The sequence below is a fragment of the Ovis aries genome, chromosome 4 (assembly GCF_016772045.2).
Source record: "Ovis aries strain OAR_USU_Benz2616 breed Rambouillet chromosome 4, ARS-UI_Ramb_v3.0, whole genome shotgun sequence".
Lineage (NCBI taxonomy): Eukaryota > Metazoa > Chordata > Mammalia > Artiodactyla > Bovidae > Ovis > Ovis aries.
This window is the reverse complement of record NC_056057.1, coordinates 108976233-108993300: the sequence shown is the minus strand read 5'-3', so window position 1 is coordinate 108993300 and position 17068 is coordinate 108976233. Positions and strand designations below refer to the sequence as shown.

The following is a 17068-nucleotide window of genomic DNA, read 5'->3' as shown; positions in this document are numbered from 1 at the left end:
GTCAGAGGACTAATAATTGACCTTTGGGTTTAGCAGCTTGGAGGTTGTGGGTTGTTTTGGTGAAAGCCGATTTGGAGAAGAGGTTAATTAAGCAAAGGCTTAACTGGAATGAATGTAAAAGAATTGGAACAGTGAATTTAGAAAACCCTTTCTAGGAGCTTTAATCTAAAAAGGAACAAATGGGTTAGCAAGGTGATAGGTGGCACTTGGAGGTCAAGAGTAGTTATGTGAAAACAGCTCAGCTTACCCCTACCCCTGCCCCTACCCCTTGCTGCTAAGTCACTTCAGTCGTGTCCGACTCTGTGCAACCTCATAGACGGCTGCCCACCAGGCTCCCCCGTCCCTGGGATTCTCCAGGCAAGAACACTGGAGTGGGTTGCCATTGCCTTCTCCAATGCATAAAAGTGAAAGTGAAGTCACTCAGTCGTGTCCGACTCTTAGCAACCCCATGGACTGCAGCCTAGCAGGCTCCTCCGTCCATGGGATTTTCCAGGCAAGAGTACTGGAGTGGGGTGCCATTGCCTTCTCCCTACCCCTTACCCCTACCCCATTTCAGTAAATCTCTACTGTATTCCAACTATGTGTAAAGACTGGTTGATGTTTTAAAGATACAAAAATCAATGAGCTGTAGTTTCTCCCTTGAGAGTGTGCAAGTAACCCAGGCTGAGGGTTCATGGAGGGCTTTGGGGAAGAAGTGCTCTCATCAAAGATGTGAAGCGTGAACCAAATCTTGGAATTTGTGTTTGAATAAGCTACTGCTTCTGATTTATACATCATAGGATCAGGGGAAGAAGTGAAATGTTCTGTCTGCTCCTGACTAAAAATATTCAGATCTTTTAGACAGTACTTTTTTATGTTAATCTTTTTAATTTTATCAGCCCAGTCTTTGGTTTTTTGCTTTAACCATTCTTTATGAACTTCTGGAAGACCCAGTCATTGTGTTTTGAAAATACAAATGAGTATCCCCCATATCCTTGTCAGCACCCTCCTTATAATCAGTCACTAGCAAAGGAGAGTTAAATGAATGGGGACGTGTAAATAGAATGGGAAATGTTGAAGAGAGGTGGCTGGGGTCAAGGAAGATATTAATTCATTTGCTGCACAAGTATTTATTATTTAGGATAAACATTGCACAAGATCCTGCAAAAGCTTAACTTGGTGGTTGATTATAGGAAACAAAAATCAAGAATAGGAAGAAAAACGAATGAAATGGTCGACTGGCTTTTGTAGAGAAGCAGGAGGATATAGTAAAATGAAGTAGACATTGAAATCCCAGCGTACCTGGGTTTAGATCCCACGTCTGTCAGTGAATACTTGAGTGATCTTGAGCAAGTTAATGATGATACTGAGTCCACAGCCTCTAATTTGCAGCAACCCTGTCACTCCCGACTGTTACGAAAGTTATGGTGCCCGGAAGAATATTAGGTCAGAGCAGATATTCAAAAATTGTTATCTTGCTTCTCTTTTTTCTTCAACTGGAACTTTCTCATTATTTCTTCCTGTATATAAAGTTTGATGGTTGAGCTGGGGTTTGAAATAAATAAATGAATGCAAAGTTTCCTTTTTCTCTCCCCTTCTTCAGTATCACTAACAATATCCCATGAGCATTATGAGCAGGAGTGGAAAGCGAAACAAAACCAAAGGAGACGCCCAGCTCAGTTAAACATGCTGAACATCAGCCGTACTGCACCTCAGTAAGCAGACAGGATTCCTGGAGTGTATGTGGATAGGATAATGAACAGGATCATCCAGGAGTGTGTCCACTGTCAGGCTATCTCCCAGTTACCCTCTGTTCCTGTATATACCCTCCAGCCTCTGCTATAACAGAAAGGAGAAGTGCATGGAATCCTGTCAATGGGTTATTTGTAATTGTTGATTGTATGTGGTTTATCCTAGTATCCATTTGAGCAGCCATCATGTACACAAAGAATTCTATCTCAGTGCCTAAGAATTTTCAGTTCAACTGGACTCTCCCTCATCTAGTTTACTTTTGATAAAGATTTTTCTAAGCATACTGATGCCTTTTCACTGATACCTTTCCCTTTTGCTCTAAAACAATAATCAGATGTTTCATTGGACACTTAGTATGTTCCTTCCCCTGTGCTAAATATCTAAGGGAAATGAAAGGTGGGGTTTTGCCTTCAAGGAAATGTTATTGTTTTTTAGGATATAACATTCACCCATTTGAGAGATGCAAGACAGTAACAAAATGCTCTCTATTTTGTAGCATAAATATTAAAGATTGTAGACATTAAAAGCAAGTGATCTATGTTAATTGGAATCCAGAGGGAGCTTTCCAAAGAAGGTAGAGTTTGACCTTTGCTTTAAAGCTTCTCTCCCTTAAGGATGGAGATAAAACCCAAGAATAGACAGAGGAACAGGGGCCTCATGTTCACATGCTACATTCCGTGGAGTAACATTTATCTGAAGTTATTTGAAAACTCTGTGATCACTCTTTGACTTAAAATATATCTTTCAGTGTAACCTGTCCTGTTTCCACTGTTAAAAATGCTTGCTTCTTGGATAAGTATTGTCTTTAGAAGTCATCGTTTAAAATGTCCATATCTTTTGGAGGAGCAAAGAGTAGGTTTCTGACAATTTAGCATGAGAGCACTCACCAGATGATTTTCTCTGACTGCACTAAAAGGAAGGCTTAGAGATAGGATAGGATACATTGTATTGAAATAGAAAAATCAACACTAAAGTCCTAGGGTAGAAAGGATAAATGTTGATTGTATCAGTTTTAATTTGAGCTAGTATAGTGTTGGGAGTTCAGGAGAAAAGTAGCCTATTTTACTGTCTCTTCCAGTAGTGGGTGTTTCATAAGTATTTTTGACTTTTGAATAAAGTAGCCTAACAGGTTATTGTCATTAACCTTTTAATCAGAAAGTAAGCCTACCTCTTAGCAAAATACACATGACTTCAGCCTCAGGTGACTAAATAATTTCCCAAACAAAAGTCAGACGGAGGTTATTAATTTCAAAACATATCAGTGAAATGTCCTGACTATGGAAATATTCAACCAAAAACATAGTTTTAGGTGCTATGTGCAAAATCACCATTCCAAATCAGTATTTTCCTAGGTGGATTTTATGAAATACAAGTTTCATGGGTAATTGTGCAGTGCTATTTTAAGGGGCAGGGAAAGGATCTGTATTCAAGTAAGTTTGGGAAACAACTTGCTCAAATAGAGTTTTTTGCTTCAGAAACACCTAGAACACCTAGGATGCTGATGTGTGCTGTGACTTCCAGGAGGGGAATCCAAGAAGCTAGTGTTCTAATCTTTCCTGACTATTCGAGTAGGGTTCTGTGGGATAAACTTTGGAAAATGTGATTTTATGATATGCTTGGAAGCTCTAAAAGCTCTCTGTAGACAAGGAATTAATGCATTTTCAGAAGGAAACACAATCAGTGAATCAGTGATAAATGAATAAATATTAAACCAACATGCTTGAGTTCTGAGTTCTACACTTGTGGAGCAGAATAAAAGTAAATATATGAGTCCTCTAGTTCTGAGATTTCATAGTTGTAAGTTCGCTGACTAAATTATGTGAGTAGTCACAGTATGAAATGTGGCAGCACAAAAGTCTGCCTTGGTGAGGGAGAGAGAACCTCTTTGCCTAGTAAATATAGTATAGATCCTTCCATTGACTTCTTTTTTCTTGAACTTTTTTTAAAATTTAAATTTATTTATTTTAATTGGAGGCTTTTTTCAGTGTTCTTTCCTGCAGCTATTGAAATTCCCATGGTGTTATTCACTGATAATTAGTTATCAGTTAACTGATAACTTTTAAGTACCTGCACAAACTAAGGAAAGATGAGCTACCAGAGGTCAGCCTTGTATTTTAAATCCATGTACAGTAGTATTCCATCCCTACTGGGTCTAACTGTGTGCCAGAAATTTTAGCTTCAGTTAGCCACAGAGTGTGTAATATCAGCATTTTTAACAGCAGTTTGATAAAAGGTTATCCACTTGATAAACTAGCATCGGCATCTGCTCCTTGAATGTTCTGCAGTGAGTAGAAAAGACATTTGTGTTCTTCCTATGTTCCCTGTTCACTTGCTTTGTGAATGAGCTTGTTAAAATTGCTCTGTATTTTGTGAGTGCCACAGTAAAGTAATTTAGCATAAAACTTGGCATTGTTATTGGACTTAACGGTTTTAAAGGTATAAACAGGATTCAGAGGCTTCAATGTTTGGTATTTTTGCAAAAGCAAACTCGAGGGTGAGCTTTTCTCTCTTCTCTCGGTCATGTCCTTGTCATTTGTAGAGGAGGTAAAATGCAGTCCAAAGGACAGTGATTGTTCGCCCCTTCACTAGGTGTCCGCTTGTGTACGCTGTGCTCTAGGTTGCCATTACAGCCTAGGGGCAGTGCAGTGACTGATGATGCCTGCCCTTCACACGCTCGAAAGTAGGATTTTCAGCATGGATGCCAAGCAGTGTCTTCCTTGCCTTTCACTGAATTACAGTTTCATCCCTTATTGAAGTTGGTAATATGTTAAAAATAACCATGACTGGAAAACCAAACTGTCTGATTTATTTTTTTTTCCATCTTTACCTTATAGAACTGCCTTTGACTTCAAAGAGTCATCTTAGCTCAGCACAGGCGACAGAATAGGAAGCTGAGCAGTGATTCATGAGAGTAGATGGAAGTCAATGATTAGTTCATGTGCCTTTGGTCTCTAGTAATGACATAAATCTTTAGGGAAGTTCTATACTGTCAGGCCGCATGCCTGCCTGTGTCAAATCCCATATAGGCTAGAATATATTATGAATTGAGAAATCTGAGGAAAGAACAGAGATTGCTTTTGTTGTTCGCTGTAAAGGTGTCACACAGACTTGAGGATACAGGAGAAGAGCATAGTATTGCTCTCAGTTAACCAGAAGAAGCTAAATTCGCATAGTGAGAAAGACGAAGACCGATTCACTTGTGCCTAAATACCTTTTTGGAACAGGAGAAAAAAAACATTAATTGCTTGAAGACAAAGACCTATCTGTGACTTTTAGGTCCACAAACTAATTTATTCCCAGATTGAAAATTTCAAGGTCTGTCGAATCTTAAAATAATGAGGAAAGCAATGAATATATAGCAGTACTGGAAAAGAAAGCTTACCATTCTGTCATTTAAATCAGTGGATTTTGTAACAGCCACCCTCTCCCTGGGATAATAAAACTTCACATGTGTTTATGCTGTTTCCTTTGTATTGCACGATAGAAGTTAAAGAATCTTCCTGGGGAGGAGGAGAGGTATCATTCCTTATTTCCTTTGCCATTCTTGACTGCAGTTAGGCAGAGCACCAAGCATGGTAATGCATTCAGCCAACCACTTCCAAACCATTAAGCAGGCCACAGAAGGAGGAACGAGATGAGAAGACAGGAATTAACAGTAACACATTGAAAATAAGACACCCGAGGACCCGTGAGTCCCTCTTTGGTGATAAATGAAGAAGTGACAGTTCTGATTGTCAGAGACCCGTTACGAGAGACAGGTAGAATCACCTGGTCCAGATGAGCATCTCCTACCGTTCTTGGTCCCATGTCCTCTGCCACCCAGCGCCCAGGAGACCTCGAGTCACCTGCAACCCCTCTGATGTGCTGTGCTTTCTGATTGACCCAGGCAGTGCAGCCCTCGTCAGGCTGGGGTCCGCCACTGCAACACGTGACCATCATGCCTAGTCCTTCGCAGCTGAAGCCAAAGCGGTTCTAAGGAAATCAGAATTCTGCAGTACTCTCTCTCATGAACTCCTTTGGTGAGAAAAGAGGCTTTGTAACTACTTTCTGAATTTGTTAAAGGCTGTTACATCTGGCACCTCTCGATGATAATTTGTATTAAATTTAGCTCCTGTATTGTCAGAGAGAATTATTTTTAGTAGAGAGAAACAAAACTCAGAATTCACGTGTCAAGCTATTCCAGCATAAATAAGCTTAGGGAAAAATTCTAAACAAAGAAATAAAGGTAGTTCATATCTAGAAATAAAAAGGAAACAGAGAAAAACATACCTTTTTTCTTAGGGGGAAAAAACCCCAGCAGAATAAAGTGGTAAGGACAGGTGAAAAGCCACTGCCTATTTCCCTGTGTGCGGTTCATCTGGCTGGCTGTGGTTTCAAACCCACCAGTGCCTGTTGCTGTTCATTAAGGGATGAGAAAGTGAAAAGGTCATCGAGAGACTTAAAAAAAAAAATACTGTGTATGTTTACAGCAGTTTTACATTTACAGAAAATTGAGCCAATTAGAGTTCCCACATAAGCCCTTCTCCCACTAGCAGTTTCCCCTATTATCTTGCATTAGTGTGGTACATGTTTTACAAATAGTGGGCCAGGTTGATACATTATTAACGAAAGTCCATCACTTGCATTAGGGTTCCTTTTCGTGTTGATCTTTCTATGGTTTTGACAGAGGCCTCCTCGTGTCGCTCAGTCACCAGCACAGTGTTGCGCAGAATAGCTCTGCCCCTCTGACAAGCCCCTGTGCACCCCCTACCCGCTCAGTGAGCCGCCAGCAACCCGCTCAGTGAGCCGCCGCGTGGCCTCCCCGCATGCGCACTGCTCGAGCGCCTCTTCGCTCCTATTGGCTCGCGTTCATCCTTGGGTTCCCGGTCGAGGGTCTCTGCTAAGCGCGCTGCTTGCTTACGCGCTGCCGTCCGCTAGACCTGACTGGCTCTCTGATCTGGTACCTTTCTTCCTTCCCTGTGCTTTGCCTTCCATGCCTTGGTCACAGTCTTCATGTATGCAGCTGTGTGACTAGCTCGTTGGTGACACTGGTTTGAGGATGGAGAACGGAGCTGCTTCAGACCCCACCTCTCATTGCTGCCACTTGGGCGCCTTACCCGTATTGCCTGTAACTCAGGCCAGGAGGAACTTTCAAATCCCTCTTTATAAAACTCTGCAACTCTAGGCTCTGTTTCCTAATTCCCATACGACAGAAAGGATGAGGCAATGAGGCCCGTTGCACTTTCTTCTGCTCTTTTCCTTACCTGTGCCTTCTGAAAATTACAGCATTGCTTTTACAGTCAAATAGGGGGAGAAGGGGGAGAACGTCTATAATAATACGCTTCATATGCCTGTGCTCTAAGTTATAGGAAAACACCGAAGATCATTATTCAGGAACAGGGTTAGTTTTTATTTCACTTTTGATTTTCTCCCATGGCTATCTCCCAATCATTCCTCTTTCCTGAATTACTGTTTAGAATTATTGAAATATTTTCTCTGGTTTTTCCTTCAGAAAAGTCTTCTCCAGGGGATCTTCTCAGCTCAAGGATTGAACCCAGGTCTTCCGCATTGCAGGCGAATTCTTTACCAGCTGAGCTACCAGGGAAGGCCCAGACAAGTCTAAAGATTTCTAAATCTTGTATTGCTTCATCTCTAAAATATGCATTTGTTATCTGTATGAGATTTCAATGTTGGATCAGTCATACCTGTTCATAGGCCATCATCATCTCTGATCCAGACAACAGTCCTCATTGGCGGATTGATCCATTCCTTCCCTTTTGTTCCTGTATTAGTTCCCATTGTGCTTAGTTGCTAAGTCGTAGCCAACTGTTTGTGACCCCATGGACTGTAGCTCACTCGGCTTCTCTGTCCATGGGGTTTCCCAGGCAAGAATACTGGACTGGATTGCCATTTCCTTCTTCAGGGGATCTTCCCAACCCAGGGATCAAACTCACATCTCCTGCGTTGGCAGGGGGATTCTTTACCGTGGAGTCACCTGGGAAGATAGCAATTCCCATTAGGGAGAGGAAATTGTTAGTGTGTGTATATATGCTTATATATTTAAAATTTTAATATATATTTTTAATTTTGTTAGTAGAAGTGTCTTTTTTAAAAATTTATTTTAATTGGAAGCTAATTACTTTACAGTAGTGTAGTGGTTTTGCCATACATTGACATGAATCAGCCACGGGTGTACACGTGTTCCCCATCCTGAATCCCCCTCCCACCTCCCTCTTCATCCCATCCCTCAGAGTCATCCCAGTGCACCAGCCCTGAGCACCCTGTCTCATGCATCAAACCTAGACTGGCGATCTATTTCACATATGATAACATACATGTTTCAATGCTATTCTCTCAAATCATCCCACACTCGCCCTCTCCCACAGAGTCCAAAAGTCTGTTCTTTACATCTCTGTCTCTTTTGTTATCTCACATATAGGGTCATCATTACCATCTGTCTAAATTCCATATATATTCATTAATATACTGTATTGGTGTTTTTCTTTCTGACTTACTTCACTTGTATAATAGGCTTCAGTTTCATCCACCTCATTAGAACTGATTCAAATGTATCTTTTTTAATGGCTGATTAATACTCCATTGTGTATATGTACCAGAACTTTCTTATCCATTCATCTGCCAGTGGACATCTAGGTTGCTTCCATGTCCTGGCTATTGTGAACAGTGCTGTGATAACACTGGGGTACACGTGTCTCTTTCAATTCTGGTTTCCTTGGTGTGTATGCCCCGCAGTGGGATTGCAGGGTCGTATGGCAGTTCTTGCATTTATTTTCATTTTATAGATGGGTTCTCTAATTTATCATGATTCTTTTTCCTACTATGCATTATGTTTCCCCAGCACCTTGTGTTTTCACTCCACCCACATTTCTCTGTTTGCATGTAATCTATTGCTTGTTGTATATCTACGTATATTGCCTATCTTTCTTCCACTGATGGACACCAACTTCAAATGTAGTTTAAATTTTCTTTAAAAATCTTCTTTGTGTTTGAATGTATATTCAAGCCCTTCGAATTGAATTTATGCCCTCTCCGTGAATGCTCAAATAGAAATATATGTATATGAATTATATTGGTAGAAAATGTCTGAATGAACTTGTGTTATATACAAGAACTCATGCAACCTAGAGAACTGTTTTCCCTAACAAAAGCAATCTTTTAACAAATCCTGCTTGTATCTTGAGGCCTGTATACAACAGAATAAGTTCTCAGAGATTACAATAGACAGTACAAGAGCTATAGTCACAATGCAAGTAAAATGATTGTACAAGGAGACCTAGATACCTTAGTCTGATCATATGTCATATGTGAAATGTACTTTAAAACACTATTTTATTAAAATGAAGAATATATTTTGGAGCTTATTCCTTTAGAGTTGTTTGAATTATGAAAAAAATACCTTTTTTACTCTATTGTTGAATGTATGCATATGTTGACATTGTCCCAAAAGAACCTGAGGTATCTTTTTATAAAGACTGTGTAACCCTAAGGACAGAATAGCAAATAGGGTGGGAATAGAAAAGCATTACTTTGTAGAAGAAGAGTTTCCAAGTGTTTTGTTTAAAAGCAAGCCTTGTGGCCTTGATCGAGCATTACATGTAACTTTCTTGTAAACTGAAAACTAGAAAACATTTTAAATTATGTCCAATTTCATAATCAGAATAGAAGGAGCATATTCACTTCCCAGGGCCGGTATTCTGCTTCCTGGGAGACAGACTTGTCACTGAGCGTCTCCTAGAGCTGTGGGTATAGCAAACAGACTAATCACTAGTAGGGTTGACATTGAATTCTAAAGGTCAGAAGCCCAGTTCTCAGGTAAAAAGCAGAGATTTTACTTAGGAAGCAATGTTGTATTTACCCTCAAGCAAGCATTTCATTAAGACCCTTGAATTCTGTATCCTTAGTGCTGTTTCTTTAGCACATGGAATCAGTTTAGTCTTTGGAAGTGGAAGGTATAGGCAGTAATCCAGCTCCTGCTCTTTGTTATCTGTACATGCTGGACAGTTTAATCTCTGCAAACTTCAATTTTTTGATATGTTAAAGTACTAATTAACAGTAAGATACCTTGTAAAACTGTTGCTAGTATTAAGTCAGGTGAAAGTTCTATAGGATGATTCAGTACATGTTGTTCTCCAGTCGCTAAATCATGTCTGATTCTTTGCAACTACATGGACTGTAGCATGCCAGGCTTCCCTGTCCTTCACTATCTGCTGGAGTTTGCTCAAATTCATGGCCATTGAGTCTGATAGGTGATGCTATCTAACCTAAGCTTGTTGGTAGGATTCAATATCAGTTCAGTATCAGTTCAGTCGCTCAGTCGTGTCCCAACTTTTTGGAACCCCATGAATCGCAGCATGCCAGGCCTCCCTGTCCATCACCAACTCCCGGAGTTCACGCAAACGCATATCTATCAAGTCGGTGATGCCATCCAGCCATCTCATCCTCTGTTGTCCCCTTCTCCTCCTGCCCCCAATCCCTCCCAGCATCAGGGTCTTTTCCAATGAGTCAACTTTGCATGAGGTGGCCAAAGTATTGGCGTTTCAGCTTCAGCATCAGTCCTTCCAATGAACACCCAGAACTGATCTCCCTTAGAATGGACTGGTTGGATCTCCTTGCAGTCCAAGGGACTCTCAAGAGTCTTCTCCAACACCATAGTTCAAAACCATCAATTCTTTGGCACTCAGCTTTCTTCACAGTGCAACTCTCACATCCATACATGACTACTGGAAAAACCATAGCCTTGACTAGATGGACCTTTGTTGGCACAGTAATGTCTCTGCTTTTTAATATGCTATCTAGGTTGGTCATAACTTTCCTTCCAAAGAGTAAGCATCTTTTAATTTCCTGGCTGCAGTCACCATCTGCAGTGATTTTGGAGCCCAGAAAAATAAAGTCTGACACTGTTTCCACTGTTTCCCCATCTGTTTGCCATGAAGTGATGGGACCAGATGCCATGATCTTCGTTTTCTGAATGTTGAGCTTTAAGCCAACTTTCACTCTCCTCTTTCACTTTCATCAAGAGGCTTTTTAGCTCCTCTTCACTTTCTGCCATAAGGGTGGTGTCATCTGCATATCTGAGGTTATTGATATTTCTCTCGGCAGTCTTGATTCCAGCTTGTGTTTCTTCCAGCCCAGCATTTCTCATGATGTACTCTGCATAGAAGTTAAATAAGCAAGGTGACAATATACAGCCTTGACGTACTCCTTTTCCTAGGATTAAGTGTGACAAATTATGTGAACCATCACTAGGTTGGTTCCTGGTGCATATGACCAGATCTTCAGTGCACATCAATGTGTGGTCTTTTCTTCTCCCATCGTAATGATCATTCCTTCTCTGCCTCAGGGAAAGCACAAATTGCATGTAGATACCGGGATGGAAGGTGATTGGTGTGGCCTCATTCCTGTTGGACAGCCTTGCAATCAGGTGACAACAACAGGCCTAAAGTGGAATCTCAGTAAGTAAAACCCTTGCACAAAGGGAGATTTTCTTTCTTTCTTATTTTTTTTACAAAATTTATCTTGATAAATAATTAGAAGTAGAATTGCTGGGTCATATGCGAACTCCTTTAGTCTTTCAATGAATAGCCAGACTATTTTCCAAAGTGGCCATACCAGTTTTACATTCCCACCCGTGATGTGTGAGGATTTCAGTTTCTCCCTATCCTGGTGAGTATGAAGTGATGTCTCACTGTGGTTTTTACTTTCTTTTACCTGATGACTAATGATGCCGAACACATTTTCAGGGGCTTATGGGCCATTTGTGTATATTCTTTTTTTTTTTAATTTTTATTTTTACTTTATTTTACTTTACAATACTGTATTGGTTTTGCCATACATTGACATGAATCCACCACGGGTGTACATGCATTGCCAAACATGAACCCCCCTCCCACCTCCCTCCCCATAACATCTCCCTGTGCACCAGCCCCAAGCATCCTGTATCCTGCATCGGACATAGACTAGCAATTCGTTTCTTACATGATAGTATACATGTGTCAATGTCATTCTCCCAAATCATCCCACCCTCTCCCTCTCCCTCTGAGTCCAAAAGTCCGCTCTACACATCTGTGTCTCTTTTGCTGTCTTGCATACAGGGTCATCATTGCCACCTTTCTAAATTCCATATATTTGTGTATATTCTTTGGAGTTACGTCTTTTTAAATCTTCACATGTATTTTAATTGGATTATCTCTCTTTTTACATTAACTTGTAAGATTCCTTTATGTACTCTAGATGTAAGTCCTATATCAGATAATATGACTTGAAAATATTTTCTCAGACTCTTTGACTTGTGTTTTTATTTTCTGAAATTTAATTAACTAAATTCATTAATTTTGAAGTCCAGTTTCTTTTTTCTTTTATGGATCGTACATTTGGTATCATAGCTAAGCACTCTGTGCAGCCTTTTTTGTGGTTTTGTGTACTTGAAACCTACCTTACTTTTCAAGAGAAGTAGCTCTTCTAAATACAGTTATTTAAACATCTGTGATTTTATAAGATTAGCTGTTCTGACTAAATTTTCAAATGTTCTCCAGTACTTAAGAACTGTACTATGTACTAATCACTCTAAAACTGTCTGGACTGAAAAACAAAAAATGAGGTGGATCTGTTCATGAAATAAATGCTGATTCCAAAAGAAACCATCAGGCATTGTGAAATAATCACCCCTAGTCCCCAAGAGTAACAGTTAACAATTTAATCAAAGGGCTTTGAGTGAATGTCAAAGGGATTATCTCATAATTGACTGATACCTCTAAGGTTGTAAAAAGTAAAATATGGAACCATGACATTCTTTTATAACATGAAACTTTTGGGTTCCCACAAAGATATAAATACCTCAAGAGATAAATACAACGAAGATTAAAAGATATTTTAAAAGTTCTTTCTAGGAGCCACTGCTGACACAATTAGGGAGAACTAGAGATATTTTGAAGCAAATGTCTGTCCAGCTCATCAGAATTTGAAAGGACCCTGATGAAAACAGATCTCCTCCAGTGCACGGGAGCCTGTGACAGGCTTTGAAGCTGGTTAGCTGCAGCTGCCACGAGCTCCCATCAGAAGCTTTTTGTAAAACATTTCCGGCCTAAGACAATTGGTTTACCGTTTGGAGCTCCCATTATTTGCAAGGACCCATGGTAGCCAGTGGTGAACTTCCTCCCGGATCTGGTAGTGACCTCATCTTTCCAGGGCTGACACCAAAACATGCCGAGCGCTCTGCACAGTGAACAGGCAGCGGACGTTGTGGTTGTCCAGTCGCTAAGTCTCTAAGTATCTGACTCTTTGTGACCCCACGGACTGCAGGATGCCAGGCTCCCCTGTCCTTCACCATATTGCTTCTTTATCTTAGGGGTTGAACAGGTGAGAATCATAGGATATATGAGAACCGTCGGTGTTCTTTAGAACGTTCTCAGAGCTGCTGTGGAGAAGGAACTGGCAACCCACTACAGTATTCTTGCCTAGAGAATCCCGTGGATGGAGGAGCCTGGTGGGCTGCTGTCCATGGGGTTGCACAGGGTCAGACATGACTGAAGCAACTTAGCATGCATGCATGCATTGGAGAAGGAAATGGCAACCCACTCCAGTATTCTTGGCTGGAGAATCCCAGGGACAGAGGAGCCTGGTGGGCTACTGTCTGGGGTTGCACAGAGTTGGACACAACTGAAGCGACTTAGCAGCAGCAACAGAGCCACTGTATTCTACAACAATATACTCATCCTAATTCTTTTTTTTTAAAATGGTTTTAACTTAAAATTTCCTTATGTAGTTTTTAAACGTCGCACTCCATTTACAGTTATTGCAGAATATTAGCTATACGCCATGTGTTGTTCGGCATGTCCTCATGGCCTGTCTTATGCCCAGGGGCTTGTATCTCCTACTCCCCCACCCCTGTGTTGCCCACCCTCCACTGGTTACCGCTCGTTTGTCCTCTGTGTCTGTGAGTCTGCTTCTTTTTTGCTGTATTGAGTAGTTTGCTGTACTTTTTAAATTCCACATATAAGTGATAGTGTACAATATCTGAATAATAAAGTTTACTCCAGGAAGGGGCCTTGGGCATGACGGGCTTTTAGTCTTCTTGTCTGTGATAAAGTTTCAGCCCTGCCAAAGTGCTCTATGCTGTTACTTATCTATGTATTTATAGACTGCTTTGGCTTTTGAAATAGGTACTTGATTCTCTACAACTTAGTGGAAGCAAGTAATAGCAACCTCACAAGCTGTGAAAAGCAATAGCGTTGAGACAGTGTTTTATCAGTGATCTGTGGTAATAGTGCTAATGAATAGGGTCCTCTGATAGGTGATGCGGCCTCATTAAAAAGTAGTACAGATAACTGAGATGACACCGTGCTGGCTTGGAGACAAGTGGATGGATTATTTTCACAGAACGGGGTCTATCTGTACTCAGAAGAAGTCACTCAGTCATGTCTGACTCTCTGCAACCCCATGGGCTGTAGCCTTCCAGGCTTCTCCATCCATGGGATTTTGGAGTGGATTGCCATTTCCTTCTCCAGGGGATCTTTCCAACCCAGGGATCGAACCTGGGTCTCCTGCACTGCAGGAAGACTGTTTACCGTCTGAGCCACCAGGGCTGTACTCAGTGTCCTTGTGAAAGCAGAGCTCTCCGCTCCATGTCAGTTTGTCTGTCACACCTGCAACGTAGCAGGATGGGGCAGGAGGAGAAGGGAGAGCCAGTAACCTAGTCAGGGGGTGCTCACCTCTCAGGTCAAGGAGAATACGCAGCTCCTCCCAAGGGACTGCAGCAAAATCGTCTCAAGGTGGTCTTGAGGCTGGCATTCTCTCTGTCTATACCCACTATAAAATATGATGCCACAAGTTCTAAAAGGAGTCTGATTCATATGGTTCAGTTTGTGGTATGCCACATCAGAGACTGTCTTTAAAACAAGTGCCTATCGTGGCACCATCGCCCACAAGTGTATGTTTACAAATGTTGTTGAAATCACATATAGTACAGAATCTTCAATCAGTTCAGTTCAGTTCAGTTGCTCAGTCATATCCGACTCTTGCAACCCCATGGACTACTACACCAGGCTTCCCCATCCATCACCAACTCCCAGAGCTTACTCAAACTCATGTCCATTAAGTTGGTGATGCCCTTCAACCGTCTCATCCTCTGTTGTCCCCTTCTCCTCCCGCCTTCAATCATTCCCAGCATCAGTATCTTAGTTCACAGCAGTATGCTGTGGATATTCTGTGGTGCGTGTTTGGGGCTTCCCATGTGGCATTAATGGTAAAGAACCCACCTGTCAATGCAGGAGACATAAGAGACATTGGTTCGATCCCTGGGTCTGGAAGATCCCCTAGAAGAGGAAATGGCCACCCCCTCCAGTATTCTTGCCTGAAAAACCCCTTGGACAGAAGAATCTGGAAGGCTACAGTCCATAGGGTCGCAGAGAGTCGGAGACAAGTGACTGAAGCGACTTAGCACGTGCACACACTTATCTGGGACTCAAGTCTCTTTAGGCTGTGCATGTGTGGGAATAAAATAGCTGCGTCATGGGCAAATGCACCCTCGCCTATACTGGACATGTCGTGTGGCTCAGCAGAAACACCAGTGTACACCCATCCCAGGAGTATCCAATAGTCTGTGCTCCCTGTCCTCGTCCCATTCTTGATGATGTCAGATTTAATCATTTCTGCCAGTCTGATGAGTGTCAGTGATATTTCACTGTCCTCTCTGAAGACTGGTGGGGGAAAATATCTTTATACCTCTTATCCATGTAGCTTTCCACTTTCATTCATTGCTACTTTCTTTTGCCCTTTAGCCATTGGGCTATTTTTTTTTTTCTTGCTACTAATTTTTAGAAGCTCTTCACACCATAATGATCTTCAGGCTATACTTTGCCTTTTCTATTTGTTTATGGCATTTTTGTACACAGAGAGATTACTAAGTTAAAGGTAGTTAAATTTATCAATCTTTTTCTTTCAAATTTGTAATTTCTGTCATAATTCATCTTTCTATTCCCCGTGGTCATAAAGATGTTCTTACATTTTAGCTTTAAGGGATTTTTTTTTTCTTTTTTAGGTCTTTTCTTTCACCTGAAATTGATTTTTGTGTATGAGTTAGGGATCTGATTTTTTTCCTCACTGATAACCAGTTGCTCTAGCATCATTTAGCATCCTTTTTCCAGTAATTTGTGTTAAGTTTTCAAATTCATAGCTATGTTTCTTGGATCTCTAGTCTGTTCTCTTGGCTCGCATTCTTTTTCCTGTATTGATACTGCACTGGCCTTAGTTGCCATAGCTTTATAATAAATACAGAAATGTGCTAGGTTGAGCCTACCAACCTTGTTCTTCAAAATTTCCATGGATATTCCTGACGGGGGCTTCTCCAGTGGCTCATGGTAAAGAATCTGTCTGCAATGCAAGAGTTGCAGGAAACTCAGGTTCAGTCCCTGCGTCAGGAAGATCCCCTGGAGAAGGGCATGGCAACCCACTCCAGTATTCTTGCCAGGAGAATCCCAGGGACAGAGGAGACTGGCAGGCAACAGTCCATAGGGTTGCAAAGAGTTGGACACAGCTGAAGCCCATTTGCACACACACTTGGCTTTTTTCTCTTCTTCATACACTTGTAGCTTGATAAATGTTCAGTTCAGTCGCTCAGTGGTGTCCGACTCTTTGCAACCCCATGAATAGCAGCACGCCAGGCCTCCCTGTCCATCACCAACTCCCGGAGTTTACCGAAACTAGTCTGTGATGCCATCCAGCCATCTCATCCTCGGTTGTCCCCTTCTCCTCCTGCCCCCAATCCCTCCCAGCATCAGGGTCTTTTCCAGTGAGTCAAAACTTCACATGAGGTGGCCAAAGTACTGCAGTTTCAGCTTTAGCATCAGTCCTTCCAATGAATACCCAGGACTGATCTCCTTTAGAATGGACTGGTTGGATCTCCTTGCAGTCCAAGGGACTCTCAAGAGCCTTCTCCAACACCACAGGTTCAAAAGCATCAATTCTTTGGCACTCAGCTTTCTTCACAGTCCAACTCTCACATCCATACATGACTACTGGAAAAACCATAGTCTTGACTAGACAGACCTTTGTTGGTAAAGTAATGTCTCTGCTTTTGAATATGCTGTCTAGGTTGGTCATAACTTTCCTTCCAAGGAGTAAGCGTCTTTTAATTTCATGGCTGCAGTCACCATCTCCAGTGATTTTGGAGCCCCAAAAAAGTAAAGTCTGCCACTGTTTCCAGTGTTTCCCCATCTATTTGCCATGAAGTGATGGGACCAGATGCCATGATCTTCGTTTTCTGAATGTTGAGCTTTAAGCCAACTTTTTCGCTCTCCTCTTTCACTTTCATCAAGAGGCTCTTTAGTTCCTCTTCACTTTC

General features: G+C 41.5%; 1 protein-coding gene across 6 annotated transcripts in view; it reads left to right on the top strand.

Moving 5' to 3' along the window:
• TPK1 (thiamin pyrophosphokinase 1) overlaps positions 1-17068 on the top strand; it is a 392694-nt gene that overhangs the window by 270404 nt on the left and 105222 nt on the right. For all 6 annotated transcript variants that reach the window (XM_012177322.4, XM_004008152.5, XM_027968907.2 and 3 more), the window contains one exon: positions 11072-11183. In XM_012177322.4, coding sequence (XP_012032712.3) covers positions 11072-11183 — 112 coding nt within the window. The remainder of the gene's footprint in view (positions 1-11071; positions 11184-17068) is intronic.